Source organism: Mus caroli, chromosome 9 (assembly GCF_900094665.2).
Source record: "Mus caroli chromosome 9, CAROLI_EIJ_v1.1, whole genome shotgun sequence".
Classification (NCBI taxonomy): Eukaryota; Metazoa; Chordata; class Mammalia; order Rodentia; family Muridae; genus Mus; species Mus caroli.
In genome coordinates, this window is record NC_034578.1 from 94,899,268 (window position 1) to 94,915,695 (window position 16,428).

Here is a 16,428-nt window from a genome sequence, read left to right on the forward strand (position 1 = left end):
TAGTTTTGTGTGTCAACTTGACACAGGCTGGAGTTATCACAGAGAAAGGAGCTTCAGTTGGGGAAATGCCTCCATAAGATCCAGCTGTTAAGGCATTTTCTCAATTAGTGATCAAGGGGGGAGGTCCCCTTGTGGGTGGTGCCGTCTCTGAACTGGTAGTCTTGGTTCTATAAGAGAGCAGGCTGAGCAAGCCAGGGGAAGCAAGCCAATAAGTAACATCCCTCTATGGCCTCTGCATCAGCTCCTGCTTCCAGACCTGCTTGAGTTCCAGTCCTAACTTTCTTTGGTGATGAACAGCAGTATGGAAGTGTAAGCTGAATAAACCCTTTCCTCCCCAAGTGCTTCTTGGTCATGATGTTTGTGCAGGAAAAGAAACCCCGACTAAGACAGTATTCTAACCTTGACATTTTGAAAAAATTAAAAATTTGAAGGGGAATTTTTTTAATTAAAAATAAATGCATGCAAAGGGACAGGTGGCAGATTGTGGGATTTTGAAATGGTCCAGAGCAGTTCCTTGGTTTCAAGGACACATGACACATAGTTATAAGTAGGGTAGGAGTGGCCTTGTCTTCCTGCAGAGTGTGTAAGACCTGTGAGACTAGAGAGAGTCAAGTCTCATATAGTCAGTTGGAGCACAGGGTGTGTCAAAAATGTTGCTTTGTCCCTATAACAGGTCGCATTGGGGTGCAGGATGGGACAACCTGCCTCGGTATTTATCAAGGAGGAGGGAGAAAAGGAAGTCCTGCTTCCAGTACCTATGAGCAGCTCTGTACTGAGACTCTATGTTCCCAGAGATAGGAAGCCCTGGGGCTCAGTGGGGAGAAGGAAGATGCTAGAGTTTGGATATGAAGTGTCCCCCAAAAAGGCTTAGTCTCCAGTGTGGCTGCGTTCAGAGGCGGAGCTTTGAGGAAGTGGCTGGATCACCAGGGCTCTGACATCATGAACCGATTAGTCCCTGGTAGAGTCACAGCTCAGTGACATTGCTGGGAGATGAGGGAAACATGAGGAAGTGGGACCTGGCTGGAGGAAACAGATCACTGGAGGCATGCGTTGAAGCTTATGTATTGTCCCACCCCTTCCTCTCCACGTGCATAGTCTATGTCACACTCACGCTCACACTGCCAAAATGGACTCCCTAACCTTTAGCCTGAATTTTGTGGATCTGGCCAACTTTGGCCAGAAATCACTGGGCTAGTGAGACAAATCAATCAATCTTTCCTCTAGAAACTGTTCCTCTAAAGGTATTTGTCAAAGTGTTAAAACTATCACAGAAAGGCAGGCTAGGGTCCCCAGCCCCTGTTCACCAACCAATACAGTTAGATTGTGATCCTCATGTTGTGACCCTTAACAATTCTTCACGAGGACGCTCATACCTTCCTAAGTTACCAGGGACATTGCCACAGAAGTGCCACCTCTGCTTGCTTCTGAGGTGCTCAACAAGAGGAAGCTAGCTAGCAATTGGCTTCATTCCTTTCTGTCCAGCGGGGAGGGGCCTACAATACAGGAGGGCAGTGCTTGTCCCCACCCACAATACTAATCTGCATCTACCACGTGACCTCCAGGTCACTCAGGCCTTCGCTTACAGGAGAGGTTGCTCCAAATACTCCTAAGCGTGAATCAGAACTTCTAAATGAAACCACAGGCAATCTCGGGTGAATTTGAATTTTGTGAGATATTGTTCTAGAATCCGCATCACTTACCAAACCAGTGGGAAGTTTTGGGTCAAGTCTCCCATCCTTCCCAGAGTCCTCAACTTCAACGTCATAGTACCTCTGCTTCTAGGAAGGTTTCCTGGGCTGCTGTCTGCTTTAGATCCCACCCAGAAGCTGCGCAATATCTTGGACCTCTGACATGTCTTGGAAGAGACTGTTCTCTCGGGCCTTTGTGCCCACTCTGCTCCATGGTTCCTCGAGGGCAGAGACCATGGGACACTCATGTCTGTGGCTCATCCTGCAGAACCGTGCCTCACGCATTGCAAGCCCTCTATAAATGTTTGGTGACTGAGCAGAGGATGAACACACAGATGCCTAAAATCCCTGTGCTGGGCTTGGAGGAAAAGGACACCTACGCTCTGTCATACTTATTGCCCAACCCAGTTCTAGAACACTGTAAGTCCATGAAGCATCACCAAGACATGGGACCGAAACACAGAGGACGTGGCTTAGCCTCCTCTTCTTTCCTGAGGCTAGGCTCACCTCCAAATGGACTTGTATGACACTTAGAGCTGAGAGCACCTCAAGATATGAAATTCTCCTTGGTCCCACATGGCCATCAACTGCTTTGATGGTCCAGCATCAAGCTTTGTGAACTCATTTGAGAGTGGGCAGGCTCACTGCATTAACTTGCTCTAATTAACAGAACCATCAGTGAGGACAGACCAGGAGTCGTGGGTTCTAGAAGGGCTGCTGTGTCCTCCCACAGTAAGAACGGCTAGCAGGGATGAGGACTAGGGACAATCCAGGCCTCCACATAGCTATCATTTTGAGTGAGTGGGTCACCTCCCTGGCTCTTATGTCGGCATCCCCAGTCACGTGGAGAGTAAAAAAGAAAGGTTAGGGAATATATCTTGAGTGGGGTAGGGTAAAAGCAGAGAAAAGCCAACTTAGGGTTGGTTCATGGCTAAAAGGATTCTCCAGATGAGCTTCCCCCACCAATTCATTATTTTCAGAGAGGTTCAGAAGCCCTGAACCTGGTCTACCCTGGCAAATGCTCAGGGATGCTCCTGTATACCTCTTCTCATCAGCACCACCCTCCAGCAGTTCCCCAAGGGTTAACTGTCCCCAACGAGGCTGCCAGTTGATTGCTATCAGCTGGCAGTAACATGCTGGGCTAGGCTCAGAACCACAGGCAGACAGACTGCCAATGTCTCCCACAGTTCTTTCCACCATCTACCCTGCCTCCAGCTATTTGCCTACCAACTGGCTCTCATCCCTCATACTCCTCATCAGATCAGGAGCCAGGGAAGGCAGTCACCAGTCTTCACTCTTCACCAAGGCAGAGCCAAAGTAAACACCTGGATAAATAGGGTATTATTATCATCAATGAATGGCTCACTGGATGTCCTGGAAATGGGCAGACCGGTGAAGGCCCACACCTATGCAAAGGAGGTGGCTGGGGCAGGGATGCAACAGATGCTGACCCCATGGACAGTCTCAAAGTCAGAGCAAGAAGGTCCCACTCTGACAGCCAGGAGGTGAATACTCACTATGATTCTGAAGCCAGCATCCCGCCAGCATCCCGGAAACCACAGAGCAAGCCCTGCAAGAGCCAGGCGGGAATGAGGTTTCCCAGAGGCTCTCTGTGCACCTCTCCCACCTGCTCTGCTCTCCATGGTCAACCAGCTCCAGAAAGATACGTGTGCTACTGGGACACTTGTTCATTAGTTTAACACTGGGAAAAGGTCCTCAGGAGGCTTAGAAAACTGAAGATCATAAAGCAACAACTTTTACTGGACACCCACTGGTGATTGGCTCTGAACAAGTGCTTTGGTTTGTTGGTTTTGGTTTGTTCTTTTTGTTAAGATAGGGTCTCATGTGTCCTAGTATGGCCTCAAATTTCCTGTGTAGTTAAAGCTGGCCTCAAACTCCTGATCCTTTTGCCTCTATTTCTAGAACGCTCAAACTCTTACAGGCATTGTCTCACTCTGAACTTGGTATTTTCAGATATCCGACACATTACAGCCAGCACGTGAAAGCAGGGCTTCAGGGCTAAGCCAATCGTGTCAAGGGCTCTCTCCTTTTCGTGTTAACCTCCACACTGCAGGCAGGACTCCCTCACTCCTTGGGTTTGTTAGTCCTATGTGTTCCTACTCAGAGGTAGGAACAGAGAGGAAGTGAGCAGTGAGCAGAACATTCAACCACGAGTGCCCCAGCTTTCCTACCTCATCCTGCTTGAGACTGGTCCAAAGGCCACATTTGCACCAAGCCGTGCATCCTTCCCAAGGGTTCATGGGAAAGTAACCTCTCTAGATTTGTTTCTGAGGAGGCCCAGGCATTCTGTCAGTCAGCTCTCTACACCAGGAAGTCCCCTAGAAGACCCCTAGGCTCCGCCCTCACTCTGCAGGCCACAGGCAGCTATAATCCCTCTCCAGCCGCTCATCTCCTCCTGCCACGCCCACTGCTGCCAGGTTCAGTAATTTTCTCAGCTGGGTTCTCCACCCCTTTCATTCCCAGCTCCTCCCCTTCTGTGGGGTCTTTCAAAATCTTGCACCGGCCTCGGCCTTCAGAGTCTGCCCCGTCTCCCCAGTGCTTGCCCTCTCTCTGCCCTGGCCATCAACCCTGACCATGTCAGACAGGCTAAGCACACACCACGTCCCAGAGTTCCCAGTCCATTCCTCTTGGCTGTGTTCACAAGCCTCTCTAGGTCCACAGAGCCTGGCCTAGCATCACCACCTTAATCCCAAAGCTTACTTAGGATCTGGCCCTCAGAGTCAGCAACCGCAGCAGCTAAGAGTCTGGAAAACCTAGGCTGAGGTAAGACCCTCTTGAGGGCAGATGACTGTGGCCCAGATGTGAAAATCAGTAAGGTGTCCACTGTAAGCCTCTGACCCCCTGATTAGAACCTAAGCAAGTTCCTGGTTCTAATTTCCTCAGGACCTCCATGACAATTACCAATCATGCACACTTCTCCCACCTGAGGCTGGCATCCCTGAGAGATACCGTCCTCCTGTGTGTTCCATGGCCAGCTGGATCAGACCTGTTCCCATCGCTTCTACTCTAGGAACAGTACCCACTAAAGTTCCACCGTGTGTATCCTTATCCACAAGCGGTTGGCCCCCTCGACCCAAATACATATACTCCTGTCTACAAAGCTTTCGTGACACATTAGTGCTATGGGATAAACTGAACCTTCTCTCCCAAAATGCACGTGTTCTGTGTCCCAGTACCCCAGAATGTGACTGCATTTAGAGAACATCTTGACAGATCTAATTAAGTTTAAATAAGCTCATTAGAATGGATTTGAATGCCATGATGCCCTTGTATGCAAAATAAACACTTGGGCACAGGTACACAGAGGGAAGTCAGAAGTCAGCCACGGGCAGAAGAGAGAGAGAGAGAGCAGACTCAGAATGGACCCCTAGATATGGTGATCTTGAACTAATCACCTACAGGATACTAAGTTTCGGTTGTCCAAACCACCACATCTGTGGTACTTTTTGCTGCAATGGCCTTAACAAACTAGATACAGGCAAGACGTAATTTCCAAATGAGATTAATAAGCCATGCTAACGTTTTCTTCTCAGTCACAGACAGGTGTGATGCTCTTAGATTCAGCTGCGTTTTAGAGTTCAGGCCACACGCAAAACATTCAAGCCAGCTGAAATTAGGAGGGGGGCCTCCGCATATCTCCCCTGGGAGTCTGAGATAAAAGATACTCAGGGAAGCAGAAGCCTCCAAGCAGAAGCCTCCAGCTCCAGGGGGCAGGTCTGTCACACACTAACCCTCTGAAACGGACTCCTTTGGTCAATGTTTGCGAAACATCCAATCCTAAACGTTCTTGTTCCCCACCCAAGGAAATTAAACTGGGGGTACAGATTTTGTTTTTTACGTGAACCAGGTGGGGTTCTCAGGACTAGATGCATTTGAGAAACCATAGCCATGCCAACCGCCACCAGGAAGCGGGTTTGTCCCTGGACTACGAGTGTGCACACGGCCCGCTCAAGCCCATGGCATAAGAAGGGAGAGGACAGTGGTCCACGCAGTATCCCGGCTTGCTCTGCGGGGCACTCCTGCCAGCTCTCGGGCTGAAGGCGACCAGAGCCCTGTGCTCCTGTCACTGCTGTATGTGTCTATATACGTGTCACGCCCTTCGCTAGTTCTTAAATCAACAGGCGGGTGGAAGAAGCGCCCTCTGTTTCCTACGCGAGCAACTTTGCGGAGTCCTAGACGCCCAGTTTTGATCCTGGGTGTGTCCCACCTCCGACTCTTCTCTAAAGCCCGGCCCTTACGTGAAGACCCAGGAGTACGCCCCAGCTCCCCCCTCGGAAACCCACAGCCCTCCGCCCGGCCAGGCTTACCCAGGCTGGCAAATGCTGGCCCCGCAGCTCGCGGCTGATGAACTCGCGCTCGTGCTCCAGGAATTCGAAGGCAGCCTCCAGGCGCCCCAGCTTCCCGCGGCGGTTCCGGCGCCACCACATCCAGAGCAGGGCGCCAAGCAGCAGCCAGGTGACGCTGAGCCCCAGGTAGCCCGCCAGGTAGACCGGTGCCAGGTAGAAGAGGACGCGCGCCACGAAGCTGTAGAGCTCGGGCAGTAGCTGGCCCGACAGGCGCGGTCCGGGGTCCCGCGAGCGCTGGCCTCTCTCCGGGACGTCGGGATCTCCGGGACCGCCGGGACCGCCAGGACCGCCAGGACCGCCAGGACCGCCGGGCGCGCCCCGGGCGCAGGTCTCCTCCGGCTGCATCTCGCTGTCACCGGCTTGTCCTCTCCAGAAGCTTCACCCCAGCTCAGGTTGGAGCACCCCCTATGCCTGCGCACATCTGTCCTCAAGGCACGAGGACTCCGCAGCCGCGCAGCTCCTGCTCCGCCAGCCTCTCCAAGGTCTGAGCTCGGGTTCTACCAGCTCGGGACTGCAGAGTCTGGGCTTAAGGCCAGAGGGGTGGAGCTCTGGCAGGCAGGGAAAGCCGGAAGTCTCCGCCACCAGGGGCGTGCCCAGGTGAAAAGGGGCGGGGTCAACCCGATGAGGCCTTGAGGGCATCCTGGGATCCCACTGTCTGGCATAAATGTCAACAGAAGGGGTGCAGTTGTCATTTGGGGTGAGCTAAGCGTTACTCTTCACATCAACCCAACACTGATAAACGTCACCTAAAACCTGTTCCTTATACACAGTATCATCTGGACTTTTTGAGGGGAGTCCTAGGCCAGCACTGGGTTGGATCTGACCCAAAGTCTGGGACCACTCCCAGCTGGTCCTTAAAGCCTTGCTTTTCCCTTCTAAACTATTTATTACTTAAGCCATCTGGACCCAGCCCCCAGCACAGTCAAACTGAGCTTAGGGACCCTTCTCTACCCCACCCCCACTCCCATCCTCAGCGTCATTTTTAAAACCCTGTCTGTAGGGGAGTTGGTCAGTGCCTTTCCTTTCCGGGACTGGGAGCTTCCAGGAGACCAGTGATCTTCACTCATAGTCATTTACTCTCTCTTGGTGCGCCCAGAGAGGGCAAGCGACCTGCGAATGGAAAAAGAAAGGGGAAGCCAGCCTTGAGGTGCTTCGGAATCTATGAGCCTTCTGCTTTCGTGTCGCCCAGGCTGAATGATCAGACCAAGAGAAGCACGGCTCCGTAAATTCAGATAGTGACTCACCTTGCGGATAGCACAGATTGTAGGCGCCTAGACAGGGGATCTCAGAAATGGCTAGATGGTGAGACAGGGTCAAGAGGAGAACAGGCATGATTTGGAGTAATTTCATTCTCTTTCCACAATCGTTGAAAGGCTTAGCCCCATGAACAATCAAAAGATGAGTGCGTTCTCTTTCTCGCACCCTTCCCCACTTCCCGTCTCTTCCTCCTTCCCTCTGGATAAAATTACTTGCTGCAAGGGGTTGGAAAGATGGCTCCTCGGTTAGAACTCTTACTGCTCAAGCAGAGGACACTAATTCAGGTCTCAGCACGTACAAGAGGCTCACCAAGTTCAAATAACTCCAGCTCCAGGGGATGGTCTTGGATACCACACTCATACATATAATTTTAAATTAAGAATAAATCTCCAAAAACTTATCTGTCAGAGTAAGGTTTTACAACAATGGGAATGTTCCCGGAGGTCAGAATACCTGAATCTCCTTCCTCTGCTCGCAGTCTTCTTCTTCTCAGGGTACCCTGGGATATCAACCACAAAGCCCCTCCTTCCAGTGCCTTTGAAGAGTCAGCTGCATTCAAATCTTATTAAAGTTTCTGAAAAGTCCTACAGACAAAGGCTGGTAAACAGAATTTAACCCTATGTTTCTCTAATGATTTCCTACGGAACCCACTCCTCAAGACACTTCTCTCTTGATCGGCGCAGCTCAACAGAAGCTAACATGAGGCTATGTGTCAGGGACCCAGAGCTATCTCTAGCAAGGCAAGGCAGAAGGAACACTTGGGATACACAGATCGAGATATTACCTGTAGAATGCTGTCCCTTCCCACCAGTGTGCAGCCCTGAAGGAACAGGTCCTGGTTAGACTGCCAAGCTCCGGGGGAGAGGCCATCCCTTTGTCTTTCGTGCTCACAGGCCCACACCTCCTTACCACCTGACTCAATGTATTTGCACAGAGTGTGAAAGATGCACATGTGAGGGAGAGTTGCAAAGACAGTGGCTGGCTGTGAGTGCAATGTCTAATGTCCAACGTGAGAACCGTGACATCCTTTGGGACTTTACTGCCCCAGCGGGATTGTTCTCTCTGTTCCCAGACACACCAAGTTCATTCAACATCAAAGCTTTCAGGTTCCTCTCTGCAGAATGGCCCCCTCCTTAGTCTTCCATAGAGTACATTAGAGGTGAGGATGAACTCGATGTTTTCCATTCTACCAAACCCTGTTTATAACAACAAACTGCTTTCCTAAGTTAACTGTAAGAGACTATTGAGAATATGGCATTAAAATCTTACACACACACACACACACACATGAGGTCATGTTTGAGCTGAGAATGTAGCTGCTATCCCTTCTCCTCACCAGGATCTAGTTACAATATTCCATGAAGGCTTTCTGGGGATGACTGCAGCACACTCCAGGGAGAAGCCTGCCTTCCAGGGCTTGTGCTGCACTCATTCGAGAGATCATCACACCACACATCTGCTCTGCAGAGAACAGCAGCTTCAATGGTGACTGGCTACTGTCACACTTGAACCACAACCTCCTAGGGGCTAAAGTCCTAAGCCTTGTTGAGGGAAAATGCTCCTGCTTGGAAATAGCCATTACATGTGAAATCGAGTCAAAATCATGCCAGAACATGGCGAACTCTAAACCCAATGATTAGTGCCCTTTTAATGAAAGGGGAGTTTGTGGGTGGGAAAAGACTCAGTCAGTAAAGTATCCACTGTATAGGCATAAGGACCTGAGTTTAGATTCACAGAATTTATGTAAAAACCTGGGCATAAGCAGCAAATATCTATAACCCCACTGTTGGGGGTGGGCAGACACAGGTAAGTACAGCCAGCCTAGCCAAAATCATGTTTCAGGTTCATCAAGAGAACCTGTCTAAAATAATTTTTTTTTAAAAAATCAAAAAAACAAATAAATAAAATACAGTGAAAGTGCAGGGTAAGGTAGCACTCCTGATTTGTACAGTGAGTTCTGAACCAGCAGAGAGACACATCAGGACCCTATACATACATACATACATACAAACATACTATATAAGAAAGATGCAAATTCATGAAGGAAAACAACCAAACTGGACCTTTTGCTTCCACAGACATAGAGACAGACAGACAGACAGACAGACAGACAGATGCACCGGCACATACACACTCACACAAACAACTACACACTACACACATGCACACAAACAAACAATTACACACCACACACTAAACACACACACACACACACAGGAAATCTGTGCATAGAGATACAGAGGAAATGATAAAAGGGAAGCTATGTAAAGACTAAAGTAGGAACTGGACTGATGTAGCTACAAACCAAGGGATGGATGCTGGCAGCCAGCAGAAGATAAGAAAAATCAAAGAAAGAGGCTCTGGTTTCAGGCTACCAGGGTCTTAAAACAATATGTAGAGGCCTAAATTGTGTAACTTTGTAACATGGTCCTCTGAAAAGTGCACAGCCAGTTACCAACTGCCAGGGACTGGTCCAGGCATGGGAAAGACTAAATGAACAGGATGGAGAAGATGCTGTCTCTAACAGATGACCCTCGGTAAAGGTGGGCAAGGAAAAGGACAGCAAGGCCCGTGGTGTAAGATAGACAAGCAGCAGCAGAGACTGCTTCAGCCAGCGTGACACGGAAATGGTTCCTCTTGGAGCTGGGATTTGAGTTGAGCATTAAATACAAAAGATGAGTAAACACGCACACACAATTCTACCATTCTAAAACCCTCAAATCATCTCTCCTTTGGACACAAAGATAAATATTCACTGTTAGGTACATGTCATTAGCTTTGCATTCCACATGTGGCCTACCTCACTGTCAGACCTGAGTGTCACACACCTTCATGTCTCAGTCACGCTAGGGTACCAGTTTGACTCTGGAGCGGGCTGGAGATGAAGTCTGCACTTGAAGGGTCAAATCAAAGCTCAGGCACTTCTGGACTCTGGGACTGCAGAAAGGATCTGTGATTCTTGGCCGTTCCACTTCCACATCCTTAAGATGGAAATTATTAGAAGGCCTGACTCATCGGGTGGCTGTGTGGGACGAGTCAGCCACGCCGTATGTAAGGCACACTCAGTGTTCCGGCCCAGCTGAGCAAGGTGCCAGGGGGAGATTTCCCTTTGTGTGTATTATTTGATTTTAAAACAGGAATGCATTTGTGCACAAATTTCACAAGTTTTCAATTGAGTTAAAGTGCACAAAATACAATATTTCCCCATTTAACCATTTTTGCCTGTTTTCTTTGAGATAGTTTTCTGCAGCTCTCTGTCCGACCTTAAACGTCCCTTGCGGCTGAAGATGAATTTGAATTCCTGATCCTCTCACTTCTGCCTCCAATGGCCAGATTACAGGAGTGCACCACCACAATCAGCATATGCTGTGCTTGTGGGAGGGGGGCAGTGGGCGTCAAACCTAGGCCTGTGTGTGCGAGACCCTCAGCCTCAGCCTCAGCCTTTACATGGCTTTACCTGGTGTGCAGGGCATTTGTGCTATGGTACAGTCATAAGCAGCATCCAATCTCCACCATCACTTTATCTTGCAAACCTAAAACTTTATACCCATTATAAATATGAATCCTCATCTAGCCCCTTGGCCAGCTCCTGGTGTTAGGCACTCTCTGTCTTTAGGATTCTCATTGGGTCAGCAGCCACACAGTGCATGATTTCTCCTGTGACTGTCTTGTTTTGGTTAGTTTAGAGTTCATTCATACAGTACTGTGTGTCCAGACATCCCTGATACCCTGTTTTGTGTTTTGATATGGGGTTTGACTATATATAGCCCAGGCTGCCTAAAACTCCTGGATTTAAGACATCCTCCTGCCTCAGGTACCTGAGTAGCTGGGACTCCAGGCAAGCACAACTACACGCACTCAACTTGTCTCTCCTTCCTGCTATTATTATTTTTTTTTTTCTGGGCTTTCTCTTTAAGGCAAATAGTTTCAGTAAGCTAATTATAGCATTGGCTTCTCAACCCACTTGCTTAGCTAATAATGTAAATTTGTTCTAGTATCTTCAATTCGGGGCCTAAAAGAACTAACTGTTGAGTTTCTTCCTGTAGCTAGGAGCACACCTGCTTTCAATCAGCAGCTCCAGTGACCAGCAGAGAATCTCTGTCCAGGGTCCTGTCACCCACGGGTGTCTGAGGAGGGTCTTTCCACTTCATGCTCTCTAGGTTTCTTTGTGTTTGCCGGTCTGAGCTTGTTACACAGCTGAAGGTTGCTCCTCAGATCCCTGCAGAGCTGTTAGGATACATGATTCGGTCCCGTAGAGCCTCCCAACACTGCAGACGCCAGTGTGGTTAGTTGTGTCCTGTGGGGAAGATCTTCGGACTCTCAGGTAATGCACAGGGACACTGAGACTTCTCTCCATGGGGCTTGGGGCTGCTCCCTGTCATTACCATCACCAAGTCATGAGAGATAGCACATGGGGGAAATCTGCACACTGCCTCCGCAGGGCAAGGACCAAATAAGAACTGGGAAGCCTGTCTTCAGTGCTCTCCTGTCAGCTAGCAGGTGGCCCATTCTGCCCAACTCTACATGGGCAGAAAGTTCTACTTCCGGCCACAGGACCCAACCTGGTGAGCCTATATTTCACGTTCAATTGCTTTGATGGGCATAAGATGTGAAGAGTTTCTTTTTATAAAATCAGTTATGCTTTCCGGTGGGACCACAGAAAAACAAAGGTCAAAGGAGCTCCAACCCAGGATACCTCAACCATGAGATCAGCAGGAGTTGGCTACCTCCTCCTTCCAACCTGGCGCCATAAAGCTGGCTTCCCCACCATCGATCCTAGTGACAACCTATTACCCTGACAGTTATCGGGCGTCACTACTTGTTTGACCCTAGTAAGCCCTCACTCTCCCCACCCCCCCCCAACACACACACACCCTATAGTCCTGGAGTGTGTAGATGAAGCATCTTTCAACACCCCTGCCCTGGCCGATGGTGCACAGCCACACAAATCTCATTCCAGAGACCCTGGCCACCTCCCCAAGGGCATACACACTCCTTTCTACCCCTAACAAACAAACTAATACTCTGAAGCTGTTCCCAGGCGTGTTTATTGCCTGTGCATTCATCGCCGACCAAGATCCTGCACTGCACTGCACTGCACTGACACAGGCTAAGCTTCCCTCCCTCCAGTCCAGCTCAGTGCACAAGGGCCTGGCTACCCCAAAGGAAGAAGCAGGCATGGGCAGCACTTTGCAAATTAGCTATTTCCAAGGAACGTTTAAACCTGCCTGAATTAAATGTACTGGCATGCATGTGACGGTACTAGTGTGTCTTAGTCAGGGTTTCTATTCCTGCACAAACATCATGACCAAGAAGCAAGTTGGGGAGGAAAGGGTTTATTTGGCTTACACTTCATGCTGCTGTTCATCACCAGAGAAGTCAGGACTGGAACTCAGACAGGTCAGGGAGCTGGAGCTGATACAGAGGCCATGGAGGGATGTTCTTTACTGGCTTGCCTCCCCTGGCTTGCTCAGCCTACTCTCTTATAGAACCCAAGACTACCAGCCCAGGAAAGGTCCCACCCACAAGGGGCCTTTCCCCCTTGATCACTAATTGAGAAAATGCCTTACAGTTGGATCTCATGGACGCATTTCCTCAACTGAAGCTCCTTTCTCTGTGATAACTCCAGCTGTGTCAAGTTGACACAAAAATAGCCAGTACATAGTGTTTCTTCTTATGTCTGTGGGACCTGCACTAATACTTGTCTTATAGACTTGTAGATTCATTGTGATAGCTTCCTTTGTCTCCTTTATCAGCCCCAATGAAGGCTTTCCAAACAACCACATTTTAATACCTCTCCTCAATTGCATGTCTCTTGATGATTTGATCGCACTGGCTTCTATTTTACTATTTACTCTTTCTTTCTTTGGTTGAGGTTTCTTTGATAGTTTTTCCTTTTGTTAGTTTCTTGAGATAGAACTGGAAATCATTTTAACCTATCTTCTCTAAAGACATTTGAATCTAGAATGCTAGTCCTCATTTTTTAAAAAATGACAGTTTTTCTTTTTTAAGATGTATTTAATTTATTTATATATAGCCATCTTCAGACACACCAGAATCCCATTACAGATGGCTGTGAGCCACCATGTGGTTGCTGGGATTTGAACTCAGGATCTTTGGAAGATCAGTCAGTCCTCTTAACTGCTGAGTCATCTCTCCAGCCCTCTCTAGTCATCCTTCTAAGCATAGCTACAGTTACATCCTACAAGACTGTAACACAACAGATTGATAACATGTATCAATATTATATTGTATAGCCCAAAATCACAATCCCAGCACCCAGGAAGCTGAGGACCCTATATAAAAGTGTTACATAAGCTTTATTACATATTTTTTATTATATTAGTAAGTATACACCAATAATAAAGTATATATTGGTCAACTTTTACCAGTTTTAACATCTATACACTCAACAAACATAAGCCCAGATACAAGGCATACGAATCAATCCAGCAAGTCACATATAAAACTCATGCTCAGAGGTAAGTACTCTTTAGGATTCTTTTTAAAATTTAAACCTTCATTTATTATTCTTGTGTGGGTGATATGTACGTAGATGTGGGGTGCCGTGTGCTGGGTTTTGTCAACTTAACACAACCTAGGAAAAGGGAACTTCAACTGAGGAATTGCCTCCATCAGATTGGCCTGTGAGCATATCTATAAGGGCATTTTCTTTTTTTTTTTTGATTTTTAATATTTTTATTACATATTTTCCTCAATTACATTTCCAATGCTATCCCAAAAGTCCCCCATAGCGCCCCCCACTTCCCTACCCACCCATTCCCATTCTTTTGGCCCTGGCATTCCCCTATATTGGGGCATATAAAGTTTGCAAGTCCAATGGGCCTCTCTTTCCATTGATGGCCGACTAGGCCATCTTTCGATACATATGCAGCTAGAGACAAGAGCTCCGGGGTTCTGGTTAGTACATCATGTTGTTCCAACAATAGGGTTGCAGATCCCTTTAGCTCCTTGGGTACTTTCTCTAGCTTCTCCATTGGGAGCCCTGTGATACATCCAATAGCTGACTGTGAACATCCACTCCTGTGTTTGCTAGGCCCCGGAAGGGCATTTTCTTGATTGCTGATTGATGTGAGAGTGCAGCTCTCTATGGGTGACGATGCCCCTGGGCAGGTGGTCCTGAGTGGTATAAGAAAGCACGCTGAGCAAACCAGCAAGGAGCTTGCATCAGACATGAATTCCCTCCTATAACTCCAAGCAGACAATGTTTGCTTGCCCGTGACATTACCGCACCAATGGAGCTAGCTCTCCAGGCAGGTCAGTAAGGAGAACACAGGGTCCACAGCCGAGAAAAGAGTATAGGTGACTTTTCTTCCCTAGAAGACTGTACAGCACCTTCGGGCACTGTGAGTGTTAGTCACCGAGCAGGAAGCTTCCTGTTCAGTGCCATATTGAGTTCTCTGTGCCCTACAACAAAAACATGCAGTGTCTTCAGCAACAGATCCTTACAATCTAGTCCCGGTGGGCAACAAAGAGCAATGCCAATCTCCTGCATTGTTTTGTGGCCCTCCAAGGCCTTCCCGGCTAATGACTCATAGGGAGGGATCTCACAGGGCTCTAGGTTTTAGTTTACTAACTTGACATCTGTGAGCAGCATTATCTACTCATGTAGATAATCCCATTCAGACTCCTGTGCATATATAGCTATAAAGTAGTTCGTTTTCACGCTTTTCACACAACCTTGGTTTTAGTTAACCCTCTACCCCTCCCTCTTCCCCATCCCCATCCTCATTCCCCTGCCCCTCCCCTCCCCCTCCCCATCTGCCATCTCACTTTAAATCCTCCCCTACACTCAGTTCTTCTCCTGTCATATCACATGTATGCATTACTATCCCCCTTCCCCAACTACTTGAGGACTCTTCTCATGGCTGCTGCTTACTCCCTGTCCATGTCCTTCTGTCTGTTGATTTAAGAGTATTTATGTCTGTTCAACACATGCATACTTATTGTCTTAATTCAGAAGGCATCAGTTCACCTCGAACTGGAGCCAGAGAGTTGTGAGACACCTTGTGGGTGAGGGGAATTGAACCCAGGACCCTCCAAGAGCAGCAAGTACTTTCGGCCACTGAGCATCTCTCCAGCCCTCTCTTGAAATCTTCTTAACACATGATCTCTACATATGTTTTACATTTCAAATTCTTTTTGTTTTTTTAATCCAAATTTGAGTTGAAATTTTCTTGGGCCAATTTCAATAGTGTCAAGAAAATTTCCTATTTTGTGTAGGTTTCACAAACTTTGCAAAACTGTATTTATTCCAAAGCAGAATAATAATAGCTCTTTAAAAATCAATGACACCTCTCTTTTCTTTTCTTTTCTTTTCTTTTCTTTTCTTTTCTTTTCTTTTTTCTTTTCTTTTCCTTTCTTCCTTCCTTCCTTCCTTTCTTTCTTTCTTTCTTTCTTTCTTTCTTTCTTTCTTTCTTTCTTTCTTTCTTTCTTTCTTTCTTTCTTTCTTTCAGATCTAGCCAGCAGTTCTCAACCTGTGAGTTGCAAACACTGGAAAACAGGTATTTCTGATGGTCTTAGGAACTGAGACACCACTCCTCTAAAAAGTTACAGCTATGAAGTTACAAAATAACTTTACAGTTACAAAAATAACTTTCTGGTGAGGGGGAGTCACCACAACATGAGGAACTGCATTAAAGAGTCAAAGCACTAGGAAGGTTGAGAGCCACTGATCTAGGTAGGAATGATTAATTTTTCATTTTCTGTGCACTTTCCTGCATTTTAAAAACAAAAGTATTTATTTTTGGCTTGAGGTATCTGTGTCTTTGAGTTTGTATGCAGCTTATTTTTATTCTCATTTTCTCTAGGGATTTTTATGTTAGGATCATCTAGCTAAATATAAGTCTCCTGACAGTGATGCATATAAATGCAGGAGATAAAAATCATGTTTAACCTGAGCCACACTTGCACGCCTAGAGAGCCATCTGTGGTATAGATGGCTTCTAAGTGAGCGTCATGAAGGAACTCAGCTGTCCTCACCACCCCCAAACCCACTCTTTTTTTTTTTTTTTTTTTTTTTTTTTTTTTTTTTATATGTAAGTACACTCCAGAAGAGGGCACCAGATCTCGTTACGGATGGTTGTGAGCCACCA

At 47.6% G+C, this 16,428-nt stretch overlaps 1 protein-coding gene across 1 annotated transcript in view; it reads right to left on the reverse strand.

Moving 5' to 3' along the window:
* Window positions 1-16,428, reverse strand: part of Esyt3 (extended synaptotagmin 3) — a 56,837-nt gene that overhangs the window by 37,567 nt on the left and 2,842 nt on the right. The window contains exons 2-3 of the mRNA XM_021173235.2: window positions 6,361-6,431; window positions 6,017-6,315 (exon numbers count right to left, since the gene is read on the reverse strand). Coding sequence (XP_021028894.1) covers window positions 6,017-6,315; window positions 6,361-6,431 — 370 coding nt within the window. The remainder of the gene's footprint in view (window positions 1-6,016; window positions 6,316-6,360; window positions 6,432-16,428) is intronic.